This window comes from Pristiophorus japonicus, chromosome 18 (assembly GCF_044704955.1).
Source record: "Pristiophorus japonicus isolate sPriJap1 chromosome 18, sPriJap1.hap1, whole genome shotgun sequence".
Lineage (NCBI taxonomy): Eukaryota > Metazoa > Chordata > Chondrichthyes > Pristiophoridae > Pristiophorus > Pristiophorus japonicus.
The window spans coordinates 110,752,528-110,771,856 of NC_091994.1; the positions used below are offsets into that span (position 1 = coordinate 110,752,528).

The 19,329-nt window shown below is 43.8% G+C and overlaps 1 protein-coding gene across 3 annotated transcripts in view; it reads left to right on the plus strand.

The window, feature by feature from the left end:
* Nucleotides 1–19,329, plus strand: part of pex14 (peroxisomal biogenesis factor 14) — a 256,878-nt gene that overhangs the window by 232,959 nt on the left and 4,590 nt on the right. For all 3 annotated transcript variants that reach the window (XM_070860576.1, XM_070860575.1, XM_070860574.1), the window contains exon 7: nt 5,138–5,235. In XM_070860576.1, the coding sequence (XP_070716677.1) occupies nt 5,138–5,235 (98 nt within the window). The remainder of the gene's footprint in view (nt 1–5,137; nt 5,236–19,329) is intronic.

Below are 19,329 nucleotides of genomic sequence, written 5' to 3' on the forward strand. Positions count from 1 at the left end.
CGGTCCTAAATGGCTTACCCCTTATTCTTAGACTGTGACCCCTGGTTCTGGAACTCCCCTGCAACAGGAACATTCTTCCTGCCTCTAACCTGTCCAATCCCGTCAGAATTTTATATGTTTCTGTGAGATCCCCTCTCATTCTTCTAAACTCCAGTGTATACAAGCCCACTTGATCCAGAGTCTCCTCATATGTCAGTCCTGCCATCCTGGGAATCAGTCTGGTGAACCTTCGCTGTACTCCTTCAATAGCAAGAACGTCCTTCCTCAGATTAGGAGACCAAAACTGAACACAATATTCTAGGTGCGGCCTCACCAAGGCTCTGTACAACTGCAGTAAGACCTCCCTGCTCCTATACTCAAATCCTCCAGCTATGAAGGCCAACATGCCATTTGCCGCCTTCACCGCCTGCTGTACCTGCATGCCAACCTTCAATGACTGATGAACCATGACACCCAGGTCTCGTTGCACCTCCCCTTTTCCTAATCTGTCACCATTCAGATAATATTCTGTCTTCCTGTTTTTGCCACCAAAGTGGATAACCTCACATTTATCCACATTATACTGCATCTGCCATGCATTTGCCCACTCACCTAACCTGTCCAAGTCACCCTGCAGCCTCTTAGCATCTTCCTCACAGCTCACACCGCCACCCAGCTTAGTGTCATCGCAAACTTGGAGATATTACATTCAATTCCTTCATCTAAATCATTGATGCATATTGTAAAGAGCTGGGGTCCCAGCACTGAACCCTGCGGCACCCCCACTAGTCACTGCCTGCCATTCTGAAAAGGACCCATTTATTCCGACTCTCTGCTTCCTATCTGCCAACCAGTTTTCTATCCACGTCAATACATTACCCCCAATACCATGTGCTTTAATTTTGCACACTAATCTCTTGTGTGGGACCTTGTCAAAAGCCTTTTGAAAGTCCAAATACATCACATCCACTGGTTCTCCCTTGTCCACTTTACTAGTTACATCCTCAAAAAATTCTAGAAGATTTGTCAAGCATGATTTCCCTTTCATAAATCCATGCTGAATTGGACCAATCCTGTCACTGCTATTTCATCTTTAATAATTGATTCCAACATTTTCCCCACCACCAATGTCAGGCTAACCGGTCTATAATTCCCTGTTTTCTCTCTCCCTCCTTTCTTAAAAAGTGGTGTTACATTAGCTACCCTCCAGTCCATAGGAACTGATCCAGAGTCAATAGAATGTTGGAAAATGATGACCAATGCATCCACTATTTCTAGGGCCACTTCCTTAAGTACTCTGGGATGTATCCCAATCAGGCCCTGAGGATTTATCAGCCTTCAATCCCATCAATTTCCCTAACACAATTTCCTGACTAATAAGGATCTCCTTCAGTTCCTCCTTTTCGCTAGACCCTCGAACCCCTAGTATTTCCAGAAGATTATTTGTGTCTTCCTTAGTGAAGACAGAACCAAAGTATTTGTTCAATTGGATAATTCTTGAATAATCTTTCGTACCTCTTTTTGTCAAGTATCAAAATAACTGAAATCCCTCCATGTACTCGCCCCTCCCTATCTCTGTAACCTCCTCCAGCCCTACAACCCTCCACGATCTCTGCACTCATCCAATTCTGGCCGATTTTCTTTGCTCCACCATCGGTGGCCGTGCCTACAGCTGCTTCGGCCCTAGCTCTGGAATGCTCCCTGCTTCTCTACCTCTACCTTTCTTCTCTTTTAAGGTGCTCCTTAAAAGCTACCTCTTTGACCAAGCTTTTGGTCACCTGTCCTAATAACTCTGTCAAATTTTTAATAGCAAGCGCTCCTGTAAAGTGCCTTGGAACGTTTTACTACATTAAAAGCGCTATATAAATTAAAGTTGTTGTCATAACAATTCTGATTTCAAGCACCTGCTACATAGACCAGGCCATTTTGCTGTCCTGTAACCTCCTAAAATGAGAATATTTGCAGCCCTTAATCTTTATCTCCCAGCATTCGTCAAATTTCATTAATCCTATTTTATGAACAAAGCTTGACATGAAGCAAAGTGCAATATCTTAATCTGGATAATCCACAGCATTTCACTGCAGGAACCCTTGTGTGCATTCATCTAGATTACACCTTTATTAACATGATTGAACAAATTACAAGGTAAATAAACAATCAAGAGCATAGTTTGGTTTAAATATCCTACAACTGACTTAAAATAATTCATTGCTATTTATTTTATAGGGTTTATGCACACACTGAATTTATTGCAAAACATTTTTGAAAAATTGCCACTTAGTCGAATGAACGTGGTTGGGTTCATGCTGGTTTAATGGTCATTGAGTGATATTGCCCAATTAGTGCCAGTCAGTGACAAATAATGTGTAGTCTCATGTCGAGATCGCTCATCAACCAGGAACTTGCCCGAGAAGCTCCTTTCACAAAAGGCCCTTAGCAGCTCTTCGAGAGATGTGTCTCCCATTCGTCTGTATTGGATTTAAAGTGGGTCTTTAAAGGATGGGCACAAATTTTAATCTACTGTGCCATCCAGTCCCTCCGTGATTTTAATTCATAAAGGAAGATTTTTTTTAAAAATCAGTATTCTTCAGTTGCTCAAAATATTCCATATTTTGTACAGCTTGTATACTATATTCTTCTGCAAGAGTATTAATTCAAAAGTGTCACTGAAATCAACTTTATTCTAAGAAGCTGGTGTAAGAATTAATTTAGTAACTAATGATCAAATCTAAATGGCTAGGTACAAGCTTTATTTGGCAAATGTTTTATCACACTTGGGTGGAATTGACGCGGCATGTTATACAGTGTGTCGGAAAAGCCTAGGATACAAAATGAAACCCCCAACCTGTGCTATAAATGTACAGATATTGGGTGGAGAAGGTCAGATCAGCGCCATTTCTAATTCTTCTATTGTATGTTGGTAACCATTTTAATGACACTACTACCTTGAACAAGTAGAAAGCTCTGTCCAGTGTTACCAAGACAAAATATGGGAATGTCTGAAAATGGGTTACTGTTTTGTTTCTCTTTTTGGAAATAATGGGAAAAGGATCATGATTCAAACCCATTTTATTTCTATTAATCATTGATAGAAACATAAAAACTTTTACAGCGCAGAGGGAGGCCATTTCGGCCCATTGTGTCCGCGCCGGCCGACAAAGAGCCGCACGGCCCTCGGTCAGCAGCCCTGAAGGTTACATATAAACCTATGAACAATGAACAATGGCGGAAAGGTAAAGAGCACCCAGCCCAACCAGTCCACCTCACACAACTGTGACACCCCTTACACTGAAACATTCTACACTCCACTCCAACCGGAGCCATGTGATCTTCTGGGAGAGGTAAAAACCAGATTAAAAACCCATGCCAATTGGGGGAAAAAATCTGGGAAAATTCCTCTCCGACCCATCCAGGCAATCGAAACTAGTCCAGGAGATCACTCTGGCCGTATTCGATTCCCTGAAGTACTTACCATCGTATCTGCACCAGCCAGCAAGAGGTTATCCAGTCTAATCCCACTTACCAGCTCTAGGTCCGTAACCCTGCAGGTCACGGCACTTCAAGTGCCCATCCAAGCACCTTTTAAATGTGGTGAGGGTTTCTGCCTCTACCACCCTTCCAGGCAGTGAGTTCCAGACCCCACCACACTGGGTGAAGAAATTTCCCCTCAAATCCCCTCTAAACCTCTATGGTGGTTTGTATGATTGTCATTACAACTTCTGTATATTACTTTTGTCACCTTACATTGTCAAATTCAATAATAACTTCTCACCCAGGTCACATGATGCTACAGTCAGCTATTGAAATGAGAAAATTGTCAGAAAATTATGATAATAGTACTGTGTTCTAATTTAAAAGGAGTTCCAGATTCTATTCCTCCAATGCCCCATGTAAAACAAATATATAATTATCATTACAAGTATTAGTGAATAGATGTTAATGTGAAAAAAATCTAATCTGCTTAAACCATGTCTTAATGTTTATGAATACAAGGGAATATTGTTGCTGGATAGTGGTAGAGCTTCTTTAAATTAGTTTTAATGACGATGCTGGTTAATTCTCGGTCAGAGCGATGGCCAGCAGCAGAGGTGACCAACCTAGAGCGCCATGCTTATTCGCTGACCTCTGTCGGAGAAGGATGGACTGCAAGCGGTCCACCTGATATGTACCTTGTATATCCGTTTATTATTTAATAGTTTAGCTTTGTCATTGTGAAGCTAATGCAATATTTTCTGAATACTCAATTCCATGTTTAACCCTTCTGCCTGAAAATAAAAACAATCTTGGAAAAACTTAATCCCAGACTTGTGGAGGGAAGATGGAATCAATGGTGTCCCTTTAAAACAGATGGGCAGCTTCTACCAGGTGGTGCAGGACGAGGATTACAGTTTGGTATTGCGAAGGACAATCCCTGACCTATTGCTCTTAGTATCATCATCATCAGAGGCAGTCCCTCAGAATTCAGGAAGACTTGCTTCCACTCTAAAAGTGAGTTCTCAGGTGACTGAACAGTCCAATACAGGAATTACAGTCTCTGTCACAGGTGGGACAGACAGTGGTTGGAGGAAAGGGTGGGTGGGGAGTCTGGTTTGCCGCACGCTCCTTCCGCTGCCTGTGCTTGATTTCTGTATGCTCTCGGCGACGAAACTCGAGGTGCTCAGCGCCCTCCCGGATGCACTTCCTCCACTTAGGGCGGTCTTTGGCCAGGGACTCCCAGGTGTCGGTGGGGATGTTGCACTTTATCAAAGAGGCTTTGAGGGTGTCCCTGAAACGCTTCCTCTGCCCACCGAGTATTGCGCTTGCTTTGGGAGTCTTGTCTCAGGCATGCAAACAATGTGGCCCGTCCAATGTGGTCAGTGCTTCGATGCTGGGGATGTTGGCATGAGGAGGACACTAAAGTTGGTGCATCTGTCCTCCCAGGGAACTTGCAGGATCTTGCGGGGACAACGCTGGTGGTATTTCTCCAGCGATTTGAGGTGTCTGCTGTATATGGTCCACGTCTCTGAGCTATACAGGAGGGCGGGTATTACTACAGCCCTGTAAACCATAAGCTTGGTGCCAGATTTAAGTACTTAGTATAGTATACTTAATATAGTAGCTAGTAAGAGAACTATAATTACTGTGAATCTAGAATAATGTCATTTCTTTTCTTGCATAGTGACACAACTACAAACAAACCTTACCTCAGTGCAGGAGCTTCTGGAACAGCAACAAGAGAGGCTACAGGAGCTGTCCCAGGAACTGATTGGTGCCAAGGTAACCATTGCTACAAAGCATATTTCCCAAAAGATCTTAGCCCAGTAATGCTTGAGTGAATTTGGCGTGTTAAACAGTTATTTGGTATTTCCATCATATGTGAAGTGATAATGAAACTTATCCTACTGCAGTCTTCAGTTTATACTTTTAATACCTTCATACTTGGCCAAATTAATGTACAGAGCTATCGATTGGTTATTAGCATGCACCTGTCTGAAATATTTGCTTCAAATCACTAAATTATGTAACAGAGGTCCAAACTGCCACCAAATTGAGGTGCAACACTAGCTATTTGATGTATTCCATCAACCTTTTCATAAGCATCCAGAAATATTAAGCAAGTGCCTTGGAAGTCTAGCGTCCGGGTTGATACACTAACACTTAATAAGCTGTTCCTATGGACACTCCATATCCATCCCTTTGATTTCCATGCAGCTGTCTGTTTTTTTTCCCCCTTTGCCAACTTAGCAAGTTAATTGCCTCATTGCACCCAACGCATTGCATGCCCTTTTGTGGTTTGCACAAGCAGGACATTTTTAAAAAGTGATGTACAGAGTCATCGAAGCTGTCTTGTTACTTGGGCATCCCTGAAGAGATGCTCTGAGCACAGTTCTAATCGGCTTTCCTGCACGCAACTGCATTTTCAACCTGGTCACCGACGGCAGGAGGGACTGCTGCCAGTGAGAGTACCACTACGGCTATTTTTCAAATGATGCGTGATTTGTCGGGAGGAAGGAAAAAGCAAATGTGAATAATAACCCGACACTGAGCAAATGGATATCAAAAGCTGAAGCAAAAAAGATGAGTAAAGAATCAAGTGAATAAATGGTGCGCTAAATTAAAGCAGAACATAGATGCTTCAATCAATAAATGAAGTGGAGAAGGGAGAGTAACGCCGGTTAAACTAATAAAAGGACAACAAATTGGCCTAACACTTAGGGTGGAGTATTCAACAGACCGGGGGGGGGGGCGGGGGGCTCTCTTTAATTACAGCCCAACTAAACTGTCTTTATTGAGAGGTAATCAGCTGGACTTCTTGCTAAATAATTGAATTAAAGCACCTTTAGCTTGAGTGGAAGATAAAGAAAATGTGTCACGACTGGTACCATCTCCTATGTTTCCCTCATGTAAGTAATCATGGTGCTCGAAGCCCAGACATTTTTGGTAGAGCACAAGCTTCTTTGTAAGGTCTCCCCTCAGCCCCTCTTCCACAGAAAACAAGCCCCAGCCTATCCAATCTTTCCTCATAGCTAAAGCTTTCCAGTCCTGGCAACATCCTCGTAAATTTCCTCTGCACCCTTTCTAGTGCAATCACCTTCCTGTAATGTGGTGACTAGAACTGCACGCAGTACTCGAGCTGTGACCTAACTAGTGGTTTATACAGTCCTAACATAACTTCCCTACTCTTGTATTCTATGCCTCGGCTAATAAAGGAAAGCATTCTGTATACCTTTTTAGCTACCTTATCGACCTGTCCTGCCACTTTAAGGATCTGTGAACATATTATGTTTGATCCGCTGATGCTCAATGTTGTCTGACATAGGAAGAATGGTCGCACGTGGGGTGGGATACCAGGAGCGAGGCTGTCACCTGTGCAACGTGCGCTAGAATGAGTCTATGCCTTCAGGAATGGAGGAGAAAAGCTAGTGGGCAGTTAGACTTTGACCTAATTTCTATTTCTATATATTTTTTCACTAAGCCATTGTTTCTTTGATATCCCCTGACCATTACCGATACTGGATTCCAATTACTGCTGTATTGCTACAATTAATCTTTTGTTTAGAATCTTTGTCTTTCGAGCTTGTGTGTTGGTTAGCATTTATTCGCTATTGATAGCTAGGAGATATATTTTGTCTTTTCATCTTCAAAAGATTACTACCGTTAATCTGGCCACTGGATTGGATACAGGATAAATTATCATGGTATGGTGCCCCTTTGTAACATTTAATGTCAGATTTATAAGATCGTAAGAACATCAGAAATAGGAGCAGGAGTAGGCCATACGGCCCCTCGAGCCTGCTCCGCCATTTAATAAGATCATAGCTGATCTGATCATGGACTCAGATACACGTCCCTGCCCACTCCCCATAACCCCTTATCCCCTTATCGTTTAAGAAACTGTCTATTTCTGTCTTAAATATATTCAATGACCCAGCTTCCACAGCTCTCTGAGGCAGCGAATTCCACAGATTCACAACCCTCAGAGAGAAGAACTTTCTCCTCATCTCAGTTCTAAATGGGCGGCCCCTTATTCTAAGATCATGCCCCCTAGTTCTAGTCTCCCCCACCAGTGGAAACATCCTCTCTGCATCCACCTTGTCAAGCTGTCGAAATCTCGACCTCCGAAAAGAATGACTCCGATACTTTCAGCTCCGACAGAAGTTTCTTTAATTTACTTGCTAGCAAGGGGCAGGTCACACTCAGTCAATGGCTAAGTGAACACCTCCGCAATGGTACAGTTTCACGAGATATTTATACAGTAAAACCCAAGTTATGGCCTCTCCCTGTGTATTGGCTCTGTCTCGCAGTCAGTGAATACAGATAAAGAGTTAATTACTACATCCTTGTCCTGACATGGTTTCCAGATATTTCCTTTTGTCAGGGTTATTAGTTGGCCAGCCGGCCATTACTCCATGAGAGTGTGGTAATGAGCTATTACCTGTCTTGCATTGTGTCAGGATTGTTCAGTTTCCTAGTCAGTTATCTGTTTGCATCAAATGGATGAGGTCTCTACAAGAGATAATGGCTGGTGGTTTGAGTACTTCGAAAAGGGTGGGGTGGCATGGAACTTGTGTCGTATAGACAATAGGAGGGGGGTACTTGTCTCAGCATGACTTGTTTCCTAGCTGTCTGATGGCCATCAGCTATCTCAAACCAGGTTTAGCTGTTTATGCAAGCTGACTGTTTTTATGCAGAAAGTTCTGGAAGGACCAGGACTCCATTTTGTTATATATATATTGCAAAGGGCACACAAATACCGTATGGTATCAGCTTAGATAAAAATACATTTCCACAAAGCCCCCTCATAATCTTACACGTTTCTATAAGATCACCTCTCATTCTTCTGAATTCCAATAAGTAGAGGCCCAACCTACTCAACCTTTCCTCATAAGTCAACCCCCTCATCGCCGGAATCAACCAAGTGAACCTTCTCTGAACTGCCTCCAAAGCAAGTATATCCTTTCGTAAATATGGAAACCAAAACTGCACGCAGTATTCCAGGTGTGGCCTCACCAATACCCTGTATAACTGTAGCAAGACTTCCCTGCTTTTATACTCCATCCCCTTTGCAATAAAGGCCAAGATTCCATTGGCCTTCCTGATCACTTGCTGTACCTGCATATTACCATTTTGTGTTTTTTGCACAAGTACCCCCAGGTCCCGCTGTACTGCAGCACTTTGCAATCTTTCTCCATTTAAATAATAACTTGCTCTTTGATTTTTTCTTCCAAAGTGCATGACCTCACACTTTCCAACATTATACTCCATCTGTCAAATTCTTTGCCCACTCACTTAGACTGTCTATGTTCTCCTGCAGCCTCTTTATGTCCTCCTCACACATTGACCTTCCTCCCATCTTTGTATCATCAGCAAACTTGGCTACGTTACACTCAGTCCCTTCTTCCAAGTCGTTAATATAGATTGTAAATAGATGGAGTCCCAGCACTGATCCCTGCGGCACCCCACTTGTTACTGATTGTCAACCAGAGAATGAACCATTTATCCCGACTGTTTGACAGCCAATCTTCTATCCATGCTAATATATTACTCCCAACCCTGTGAACATTTATCTTGTGCAGTAACCTTTTGTGTGGCACCTTGTTACATCCTCAAAGAATTCCAGCAAATTTGTCAAACGTGACTTCCCCTTCATAAATCCATGCTGACTTTGCTTGACCAAATTTTGCTTTTCCAAATGTCCTGTTACTGCTTCTTTAATAATGGACTCCAACATTTTCCCAACCACCGATGTTGGACTAACTGGTCTATAGTTTCCTGCTTTTTATCTGCCTCCTTTTTTGAATAGGGGCGTTACATTTGCAGTTTTCCAATCTGCTGGGACCTCCCCAGAATCTAGGGATTTTAAGCGTGTAGTCCATGGATCCCCTTGCTTCCCATAGTATATACAAGGAGTCTGTGTCCGATAGTTTAATTTTTCCCGGCTCTTTAACATCTCAGGATTAGCTAAGCATTGCGTGTTTTCGGGACTCATTTTGCTTAATTGTTTTTCCAAAGATTGAAGCAGTACATAGGGGTTAATTGCTTTAAATAAGAAATGTCTCTGAAATGGTGGGGTAACCGCTATCTATATTGCCAGTGACACAAAAAAGCAATCTCGCTCCCTTCCCTGAAGAGCCCGTCAAACATTGGCAGGTGTTGGGTACCATCCTGGAGCAGGTAGAAAATTCAACACGTGTTAAATTAAGGCTGTAATAAAATGGTCCAATGACAACAGTCGGCTCGCATTACGACCGTCCGAATTAATTTCAGATTTACTTTGGAAACACGGGGGCCTTGTAGTTCAAAGCCAGTGTGGAAAACCGAGCAATTGTTTCCAGGTGCTCAATGAGTGATTAGCAACACATGTTTCTTATATATATATATATAAAAAACACTTAGCATTAAGGCATTAGGGGTTTATGACTGTTCAGCTGTTAACATTACTTAAGTGATCACAGTTGGTAGAGTGTACAGCCATATGAGGCAGCACTATCTGTACACATATAAACTCAAAGACCAAGTTGGGGAATATATTGATCAATACCTACCTGTGCTAGATATTGGTACATGCTATAACCTTACTAATGTGGTTAAAAGTCTTTTCTCCACCACTGCCTCCGCCCCAAAAGTCTATGTCTACTTAATCGTTTTTGAAAGAGTTCATGTTTATCTGCTGTAATTATAGAAAGGCAGAGGGTTGGAAGCTGCAGTTTCAAATCAATCTCGTGTTTTTGGAACCCAGTATGTGCACAAATGGTGAACCCAGTGCATGGCTATAATCCCCCAAATTGGTTAATGTGGGCACTGCCCATAAAAATGGGCAGGTATATTTTGAGGTGAATTATGGATATAAACTCTCCTACACACTTCACGGCCAACTCCTCAACCTTGCCCCTCACGTGGCCCCTCTACTCCCATGGTCTCAATCACAGACAAGGCCCATCTCCGACCACTTCCTTGTATCCCATGTCACCCACATGCCCACAACCCCTTCCATCCCCACTTTATTCTGCATCTGCCAGGGAGGGGGGGTGGGAATCCTCCCCAAGTCGCTTACAATTTCACTTTCAAGCTACCAACTGCTTAGCCTTTGGGCCACCATTCGCCACATTACATCTGCAGCTGTTGATCTACTCAACCGCGCTCTCTCCTCCATCTATGCCCCTGTTCCCCTTCCCTTTGTCCACCAGACCAAACTTCCACCCCCCCCCCCACCAACCCTCCCCACCAACACCCACCCTCCTCAGGCTCCCCTCTGCCCTAATCCCGAACCTGCGTCTTTCTCTAGTTTCCCACCTAACTCCGCTCATCCCCTGTCCAAACCCATCTTATTCATGGGTCCCACTACTTGCTCCCATGACGCAGGGCTATTAAATTGCGGACTTCCTAACTTCCCCTTATAAGCCCCCATGCTAGCTGACATTATAAATGGTTCCCTCTGTTCTGTTCCCTTTCATCGCCCTCTCCTCAGAGACTCGCCCTGAACCCTTCGTCCTTGCAAACTACTGCCCAACTCAAACCTCCCTTTCGTCTCTAAAGTCCTTGAACCGTTATCGCCTTCCAAATCTGTGTCCGTCTTTTCTTGCAACTCCACATTTGGATATCTGTAAGCGGGTTACCGCCCCTGCCACAGTACTGAGACAGCCCTAACCAAAGTCACAAATGACATGCTCGACCTTTTTGCAGTCTTTGACAGTGGTCGACCACAGCTACCTCCTCGAACGCCTCTCCTCTGTTGTTCAACTGAGAGGGACTGTCCTCAATTAGTTCCACTCTTACATAACCAGAACATCTCCAGCAATGGCTTCTCTTCCTGCTCCTGCAGTTATTTCTGGAGTCCCTGAAGGATCAGTCCTGGGCCCTCTTCTCTTCCTTATCGACCTGCAGCCCCTCGGCGACATCATCTGCAGAAATCTGGTCAACTTCCAGAAGTATGCTGATGACACCCAGCATTACCTCTCCACAACCTCCCTTGACCCCTCCACTGCCTCTGTGTTGTCAGATTTCTTGTCCAACATCCAGTCTTGGATAAGCCACAATTTCATAAGATCATAAGAAATAGGAGCAGGAGTAGGGGAAACTAAAACTAGGGAACATAGAATAAGGGGCCGCCCATTTAAAACTGAGATGAGGAAAAATTTCTTCTCTCAGAGGGTTGTAAATCTGTGGAATTCTCTGCCCCAGAGAGCTGTGAAGGCTGGGTCATTGAATATATTTAAGGCGGAGATCGACAGATTTTTGAGCGATAAGAGAGGAAAGAGTCATGGGGAGCGGGCAGGGAAGTGGAGCTGGGTCCATGATCAGATCAGCCATGATCTTATTGAATGGCGGAGCAGGCTCGAGGGGCCAGGTGGCCTACTCCTGCTCCTATTTCTTATGTTCTTGTGTTCTTAGGCCATTCAATAAGATCATGGCTGATCTTCTACCTCGACTCCACTTTCCTCAAGTCCAAAAATCTAGCGATCTCCGTCTTGACGACACTCAAAGTCTGAGCCTCCACAACCCCCTGGGGTAGAGAATTCCAAAGATTCACCGCCCTCTGAGTGAAGAAGTTTCTCCTCATCTCAGTCCTAAATGGCCGACCCCTTATTCTGAGACTGTGATCCCTGGTTCTCGACTCCCCAGCCAGGGGAAACATCCTCCCTGCATCTACCCTGTCAAGCCCTGTAAGAATTTTATATGTTTTAATGAGATCACCTCTCATTCTTCTGAACGCTGAAGAATATAGGCCTAGTCTACTCAATCTCTCCTCATAGGACGATCCCCCCATCCCAGGGATCAGTCTGGTGAACCTTCATTGCACTCCCTCTGTGGCAAGTATTTCCTCCAGTTAAATATTTAGAAGATCAAAGCCATCATCTTCAGCCCTCACCAAAACGCTATACCCTTGCCAGCAATTCCATCCACTTCCCTGGCCACTGTCTCAGGTTGAATCAGACGGTCTGCAATCTCAGTGGCATGTTTGACCCCTAGCTGAGCTTATTGATCCTGTATTCACTAAATCACAAACACTCACTACTTCCACCTCCATAATTTCACCCTTCTTCACCCCTGCCAGAGCCTGTCAATTGCTGAAACCCTCATCCATGCCTTTTACTTACATCCCTTCATTCCTTACCCCTCCCTATCTCCTCCAGCTCTACAACATCCTCCCCGAACGATCTATCCCTCGGACTCTGGTCTCTCCCCTCGCTTCGCCCCACCATTGACGGCCATACCTTCAGTCGTCTATGCCATAGCTTCTAAAATTAACTCCCTAAATCTCTCCAGCTCCCAGTCCTTCTTTAAGACTCGCTTTAAAACCCGCCTCTTTGACCCCTCTCATATCTCCTTCTTTGGCGTCGGCGCCCATTTATTGTCTGATTACACTTCTCTGAAGCACCATGGGATGTTTTTCTATGTTAAACGTGTTGTATAAATGAAAGTTGTTGAATTGATTGTGCAACAGGGATTGTCTTGGGTAGTGAAAAATTCTAAACGACATCAAAGTGAAAACTCATTGTGCAACTAACATGGGGGTGGGGATAATTGCATGAAAATTAACTTGGAGATCCTTGAACTGCTGATAACATGGGTATAATTTTCATGAAGTTGCCAAGTCGGTTGTATACGTACAATAAGTGTAGTGCTGTATTATGTTAGGTTGCAAGTTGGAATGGTATTACACTCCAGGTAATCCTCACCTGTCCCATATACCCAAAATATAGATCCTGCTCATTTTGGCAAGAATTTTGTTTATAGTATGTATAACCAAAAAAAGCCTCTAACACATGCTGAGTGCTTGGGATAAATAGATCAGTAGTGAAGGAACCCAGTGCTGAGACAGCCTGGCTTTAAGTATTCACTTTTTCCTGTGAGTACTGAACCCAGGTTGCAGTTTCCAAACTTGAGCATTGGTTCGGTCATAAAACAAAACTAGTTTCTCGATCATTAATGCTGAGTATTATGCCTTTATGATCTTTATGAATCAGCAACAACAACTTGTATTTATATAGCGCCTTTAACGTAGTGAAACATCCCAAGGCACTTCACAGGACTGTTAGGAGATAAATAATTTGACTCCGAGCCGCATAAGGAGAAATTAGGGCAGGTGACCAAAAGCTTGGTCAAAGAGGTAGGTTTTAAGGAGTGTCTTGAAGGAGGAAAGAGAGGTAGTGAGGTTTAGGCAGGGAGTTCCAGAGCTTGCAAAAAATATAACAAAACTATAGGGACAATTCACACACTATAACCATATTGTAATTTTTTAAAAATATATATTTGCTGAAATTATTGGCTTGTATCCCAGAATGCTCACCATCATAGCGGCGGTCCTTCGTATCACAACTAGTTTAAAGCAGATTGTTCAATATGTGTCATTATTTTGGGTGGGTTAAGAAAGGAAATTCTGACTAGGAAGTCGAATTGCAATGTAACTCCCAACAGAAATTGTCAAAAGTCCAAATTAATGTCGGCGTTAATATTTAGCCACGGTAAATATAATTTAAGTTTTGATCTAGTATCCCAGGGGTTTTGTTCGCAATGCTCCGGCTAGATAATATTTGTTCAAATCTAAAACTGACATTTCAAAAATGATCAAATACCAGTGATTCCAAAAAGAACAAGACTGCGTTTAGTCAAATTGTCCTTTTATTACATGTAGGATTGATGATCCCCAAAGCAGTGTAAAGCAGTGTAATTATCCCAAACACTCAGCATGTGCTAGAGGCTGTTTTTGCTATATACTATAAACATTTCTCGAGGACAGTTAGGGATGGGCAATAACTGTGGCCTTGCCAGCGACGCCCACATCCCAGGAACCAATAATAAAAAAGCAATACAAAACTTCCTTTAAAAGTGGGGGTGTGGGAGCCAGTGTTCCCAGTAAATCCCGCTCACCCATCACCCCTGTGCTCGCTGCCCCGTGTCTTAACTCGCACCGAATCCCGCTCACCCATCACCCCTGTGCTCGCTGCCCCGTGTCTTAACTCGCACCGAGTCCCGCTCACCCATCACCCCTGTGCTCGCTGCCCCGTGTCTTAACTCGCACCAAGCCCCGCTCACCCATCACCCCTGTGCTCGCTGACCTACATTGGCTCCCGGTTAAGCAATGCCTCGATTTCAAAATTCTCATTCTTGTTTACAAATCCCTCCATGGCCTCTCCCCTCCCTATCTCTGTAATCTCCTTCAGCCTCACAACTCCCCCCAAAATATCTGCACTTCTCTTAATTCTGCACTTTTGAGCATCCCTGATTATAATTGCTCAACCATCGGTGGCCGTGCCTTCAGCAGCCTGGGCCCCAAGCTCTGGAACTCCCCTCTAAACCTCTCCGCCTCTCTTTCCTCCTTTAAGATGCTCCTTAAAACCTACCTCTTTGACCAAGCTTTTGATTATCTGCTGTAATTTCTTCTTATGTGGCTCAGTGTCAAATTTATTTATTTTGTCTTATAACACCTAGGAAGCGCCTAGGAACATTTTACTACGTTAAAGGCGTTATATAAATTAAAGTTGTTGTTGTAATCTGCACTTTGTTCTGCGCAGTCAGTTTCTGTTAATGCGTAGTCCCTTTAAATTTCTGCGCATGTAAAAGCTGATGAGCGGCTTGCACTGGACCTTTGAGATTATTCACAACTGCGCACTTTAATGGGAGCGTTGGTGGGAGCTGTGCAAAACCCTTTTTTCCTCTTCAGTCAAATAATGTGGAAAAATTCTTGCCTGTTTGGTACTCCTTTTTCTGAAGACGGCCCAAGGAAGTGATCTTTTTTGTAGCATGACCTAAATTATAGATCAGATCTTCTAAAAGATCATCCTTGATTTTGATGAAAGGAAAATCGGACAAGGTGTATCACGTGCAGCAGATCTGTCCCCCCCCTCTGAATTTGAACTTCACCCTCATAAGTAATGTTGTTAAAACCATACCTCAATAATAACAAAAAAGAACTTTATTACTCTTGTACTCTAATCCCCTAGTAATAAAGTCTTACTACAATTGTACAGGGCTTTGGTGAGACCACACCTGGAGTACTGTGCACAGTTTTGGTCTCCTTATCTAAGGAAGGATATATTTACCTTGGAGGCGGTTCAATGAAGGTTCACTAGACTGATTCCTGAGATGAGAGGTTTGTCCTACGAGGAGCGATTGAGTAGATTAGGCCTATACTCTTTGAAATTTAGAAGAATGAGAGGCGACCTTATTGAAACATATAAAATTCTGAGGGGCATTGGCAGGGTAGATGCTAAGAGGCTGTTCCCCCGGGCTGGAATCCAGAACTAGTAGGGGGCATAGTCTCAGGGTAAGGGGACGGCCTTTTAAGACCGAGACGAGGAGGGTCTTCTTCACTCAGAGGGTGGTGAATCTTTGGAATTCTCTGCCCCAGAGAGCTGTGGAGGCTCAGTCTCTTGAGTATATTCAAGGCTGAGATAGGTAGATTTTTGGACTGAGGGGAATCGAGGGATATGGAGATCAGGCAGGAAAGTGGAGTTGAGGCCGATGATCAGCCATGATCTTATTGAATGTCGGAGCAGGCCCGAGGAGCTGTATGGCCTACTCCTGCTCCTAGTTCTAAGGTTCTTATGTAACATTTTTTCTTTTCGCACAGGAAATGCTGGAAAGCCCTTCGGGTCAGTGCAGCATCTGTGAGCTTTCGTCCGGAATGGTCATCCACCTGAAAAGTTAACCGTGTTTATCCCTCACCACAGAAGATGCCTGACCTGCTGAGTATTTCCAGCATTTTCTGTCTTCAGCTTCCGCGGTGTTTTGCTTTTCCTTTACACGTTGAGTTTCATTGGGTTGAAGTCGTTTTTGACCATTATAAATGAATTTATTTTTTAAACCGACTATCTAAAGTTCCCGATCCCCCTCAGTAGTGTTACTCAAGCTGAAATAATATACAGAAGTAGTATTGTGGTTGATTTTAGTATCTTTTCTTAACATGGTTATTTTTTTTTTCTCGTAAATTTTTGTGAATACCATGAAAATTCTTCGTAAAGGTTAAGTGAAAAAGAATGTCACACGTCTTATTTCTCGTAAGCCGCTCTAAGCCAAAAGAACACTGTAATGCAGAAGTTGACTCATGGTAAACTTCTACCCATTACCAGAAAACTATCGTTGGTTAAGGGAGTACAGGCTATTTTCGGTTCTGGGATAACTGGATTGGCAGCTTTTCCTACTTCTATCCAGTGCCTTCTCCATAGACTCCTTCATGGAACAGGAGCAGCAAAATAACTCCGTCATTATCTCTGTCTATCAAAGTGCTGTGGGCTCTGGATTAGTTGAGTTATTTTGGGCTATTCAACAATAACCCATTTATACTTAAACTTAGCATAAAATTGCCTTCAGTTAAAAATTTGGTGTGAAAGTGATGCAGGTTGGACCTCCCTTATCGGGGACTCCCTCATCCGGCACCACCCCTCATCCGGCATGATTCTGGTGGCCGGGGGCGCATGCGCAGAACGCGGCTGACCTCCACCCCGATTTTGGGGCCCGCCAACACTCGGCACGCCGATACTTCAGGCCCACCCAGAGCACCGACCTCCTCCACCCCCCCCCACCCCCCCCCCTTCGGTGTGACCTCCCTTTATCCGGCAAAATCCCTTATTCGGAACAGGCCAGGTCCCAAGGGTGCCAGATAAGGGCGGTTCAACCTGTATAACATAATATGCACTGAAGACTTTGCCAAAAAAGCACATTCATTGTTGTGGCACACGATTTTTTTTCTCAAAAATTCTAAACATTATTCAGGGTTCCTATTCCCACCTGCTGGCCTTTGACTCCTGACGGGATCAGGTTTGATTGTGATGCTGCTGCATCACAATCAAATATCTTACTCGCCCTCATCCAGACTTGCACATGATGAGGAATGCCACTTGGGTTAAGTACTGGAAGGCTGCTAGTACCTGTGAAACCGTGGCCCAGGATCAGTCACCGTATTTGGGAGAAGTATTACAGTTTGGGGGGCGGGGTGGGGGGTTCCCAATGCCTGGTCTATTGTTCATGGTTGGATTACCATAAGCAGTCTAGACTGAGTCCCCAATGAACCAAACCCTTCATGTTTCACTGTTATGTATAAGCAACGCCTCAATTTCAAAATTCTCATCCTTGTTTTCAAATCCCTCCATGGCCTCGTCCCTCCCTATCTCTAATCTCCTCCAGCCCCACAACGCCCTCCCCCCCCCCCCCCCACCCCCACCCCGAAATGTCTGCGCTCCTCTAATTCTGCCCTCTTGAACATCCCTGATTATAATCGCTCCACCATTGGTGGTCGTGCCTTCTGTTGCCCAGGCCCCAAGCTCTGGAACTCCCCCCCCCCCCCCCCCCCTAAACCTCTCCGCCTCTCTTTCCTCCTTCAAGACGCTCCTTAAAACCTACCTCTTTGACCAAGGCACCTGCGCTAGTTTCTACTTGTGCGGCTCGGTGTCAAATTTTTATCTTGTAACACTCCTGTGAAGCACCTTGGGACGTTTCACTACGTTAAAGGCGCTATATAAATACAAGTTGTTGTTAGCATACCCAGGTTTAACAATTTACACTGAAGAATACACAAAATACCCTCCACATCTTTCTGGCATCTTCAAAGCTAGAAAATAGCATGTCGGCAGACTGTGTACAGGCTAAAACTGCTTGGTCAGATTTACTTATAGGTGAGATAATATAGAGACGAAAAAAGACACAGCAAGGTGTTAAAAGGAATACAACAACCAAATTTACACAATATATGCAAAAGCAAAATACTGCGGACGCTGGCATCTGAAATAAAAACAGAAAAAGCTGGAAATCTCAGCAGGTCAGGAAACATCTGTGGAGAGAGAAACAGAGTTAACGTTTCAGGTCGATGACCCTTCTGCTCGGGTCTGATGAAGACTCATGGACCTGAAACGTTAACTCTCTTTCTCTCTCCACAGATGTTGCCTGACCTGCTGAGATTTCTAGCATTTCCTGTTTTTATTACACAATATATGAACTGTTCTTGGGAAAAAATAAACAGAGAAAAGAGTGTCCTAAATCCTTGCTGTCCTTCTCCGTAAGTTCCCAGAAGCACAGCTCCTGGTGATCAGTTGCATGGGAGCAATTTCTCATAAATTCCTGTTATCAAGCGTGAGATCACTGGGACTGATATCCTGACGAGAACACAAGGCAAATCCTTAACCCCCTCACCTCGGCCTCATGTCAACAAACGGTTTATGCCTAGGAGTTAATGGTGCCAAACTGTTTTACCGTAACTAGTTTGGATAGATTAGCATTTATACCATCAACCTCCCATCAGGGTCCGCAACAACTCCCGAGTGAATGGATTAACTCATTCGCACCTATTACCAAAGAAGTCTCGACAACAAAGTCAAGAACTAACAATTGTTTGTTAACTTTAGAATCCTAGTTAGCAGCACATAAACATTGATTAGTAGATGGGGTTAATTGACAAAATAATTGAGAGGTTACAAAGGCAGTTCAGTTATGTCACAGTCATTTAACATTAACTGTTTGCTGATTATAAATTTACAGTTGAGATCAGTGTCTGAGATATAAATGGGTGAGATTAATTATTAGATAGCTGACTAGTTAGCGGCATTGAGTAAGGAATCTACTGAATAGATTGAAGTCTATATGCTTATACAGCCGTGTCCTTTTATAAACTGTTTGCTTTGCCTTCCTCTGGGTGTTAGCCTCCTGAGACATCAGTGATCAACCTCTGTCTGTTATCCATTCCTCCTGGATCCTCTGTTCCTTTACGACCCTGAAAATTGAGGCAGAGGAACTTGTCTTAATGCCGACTGGCCTAGAAAAGGGCGATTCTTTTGAATTGGTACAGAACATAAGAATTAGCGGCAGGAGTAGGCCATTCGGCCCCTTTGGGCCGACTTCGCCTTTTTTCTCCCCCAGCTTTTGTTCGTTTTATTA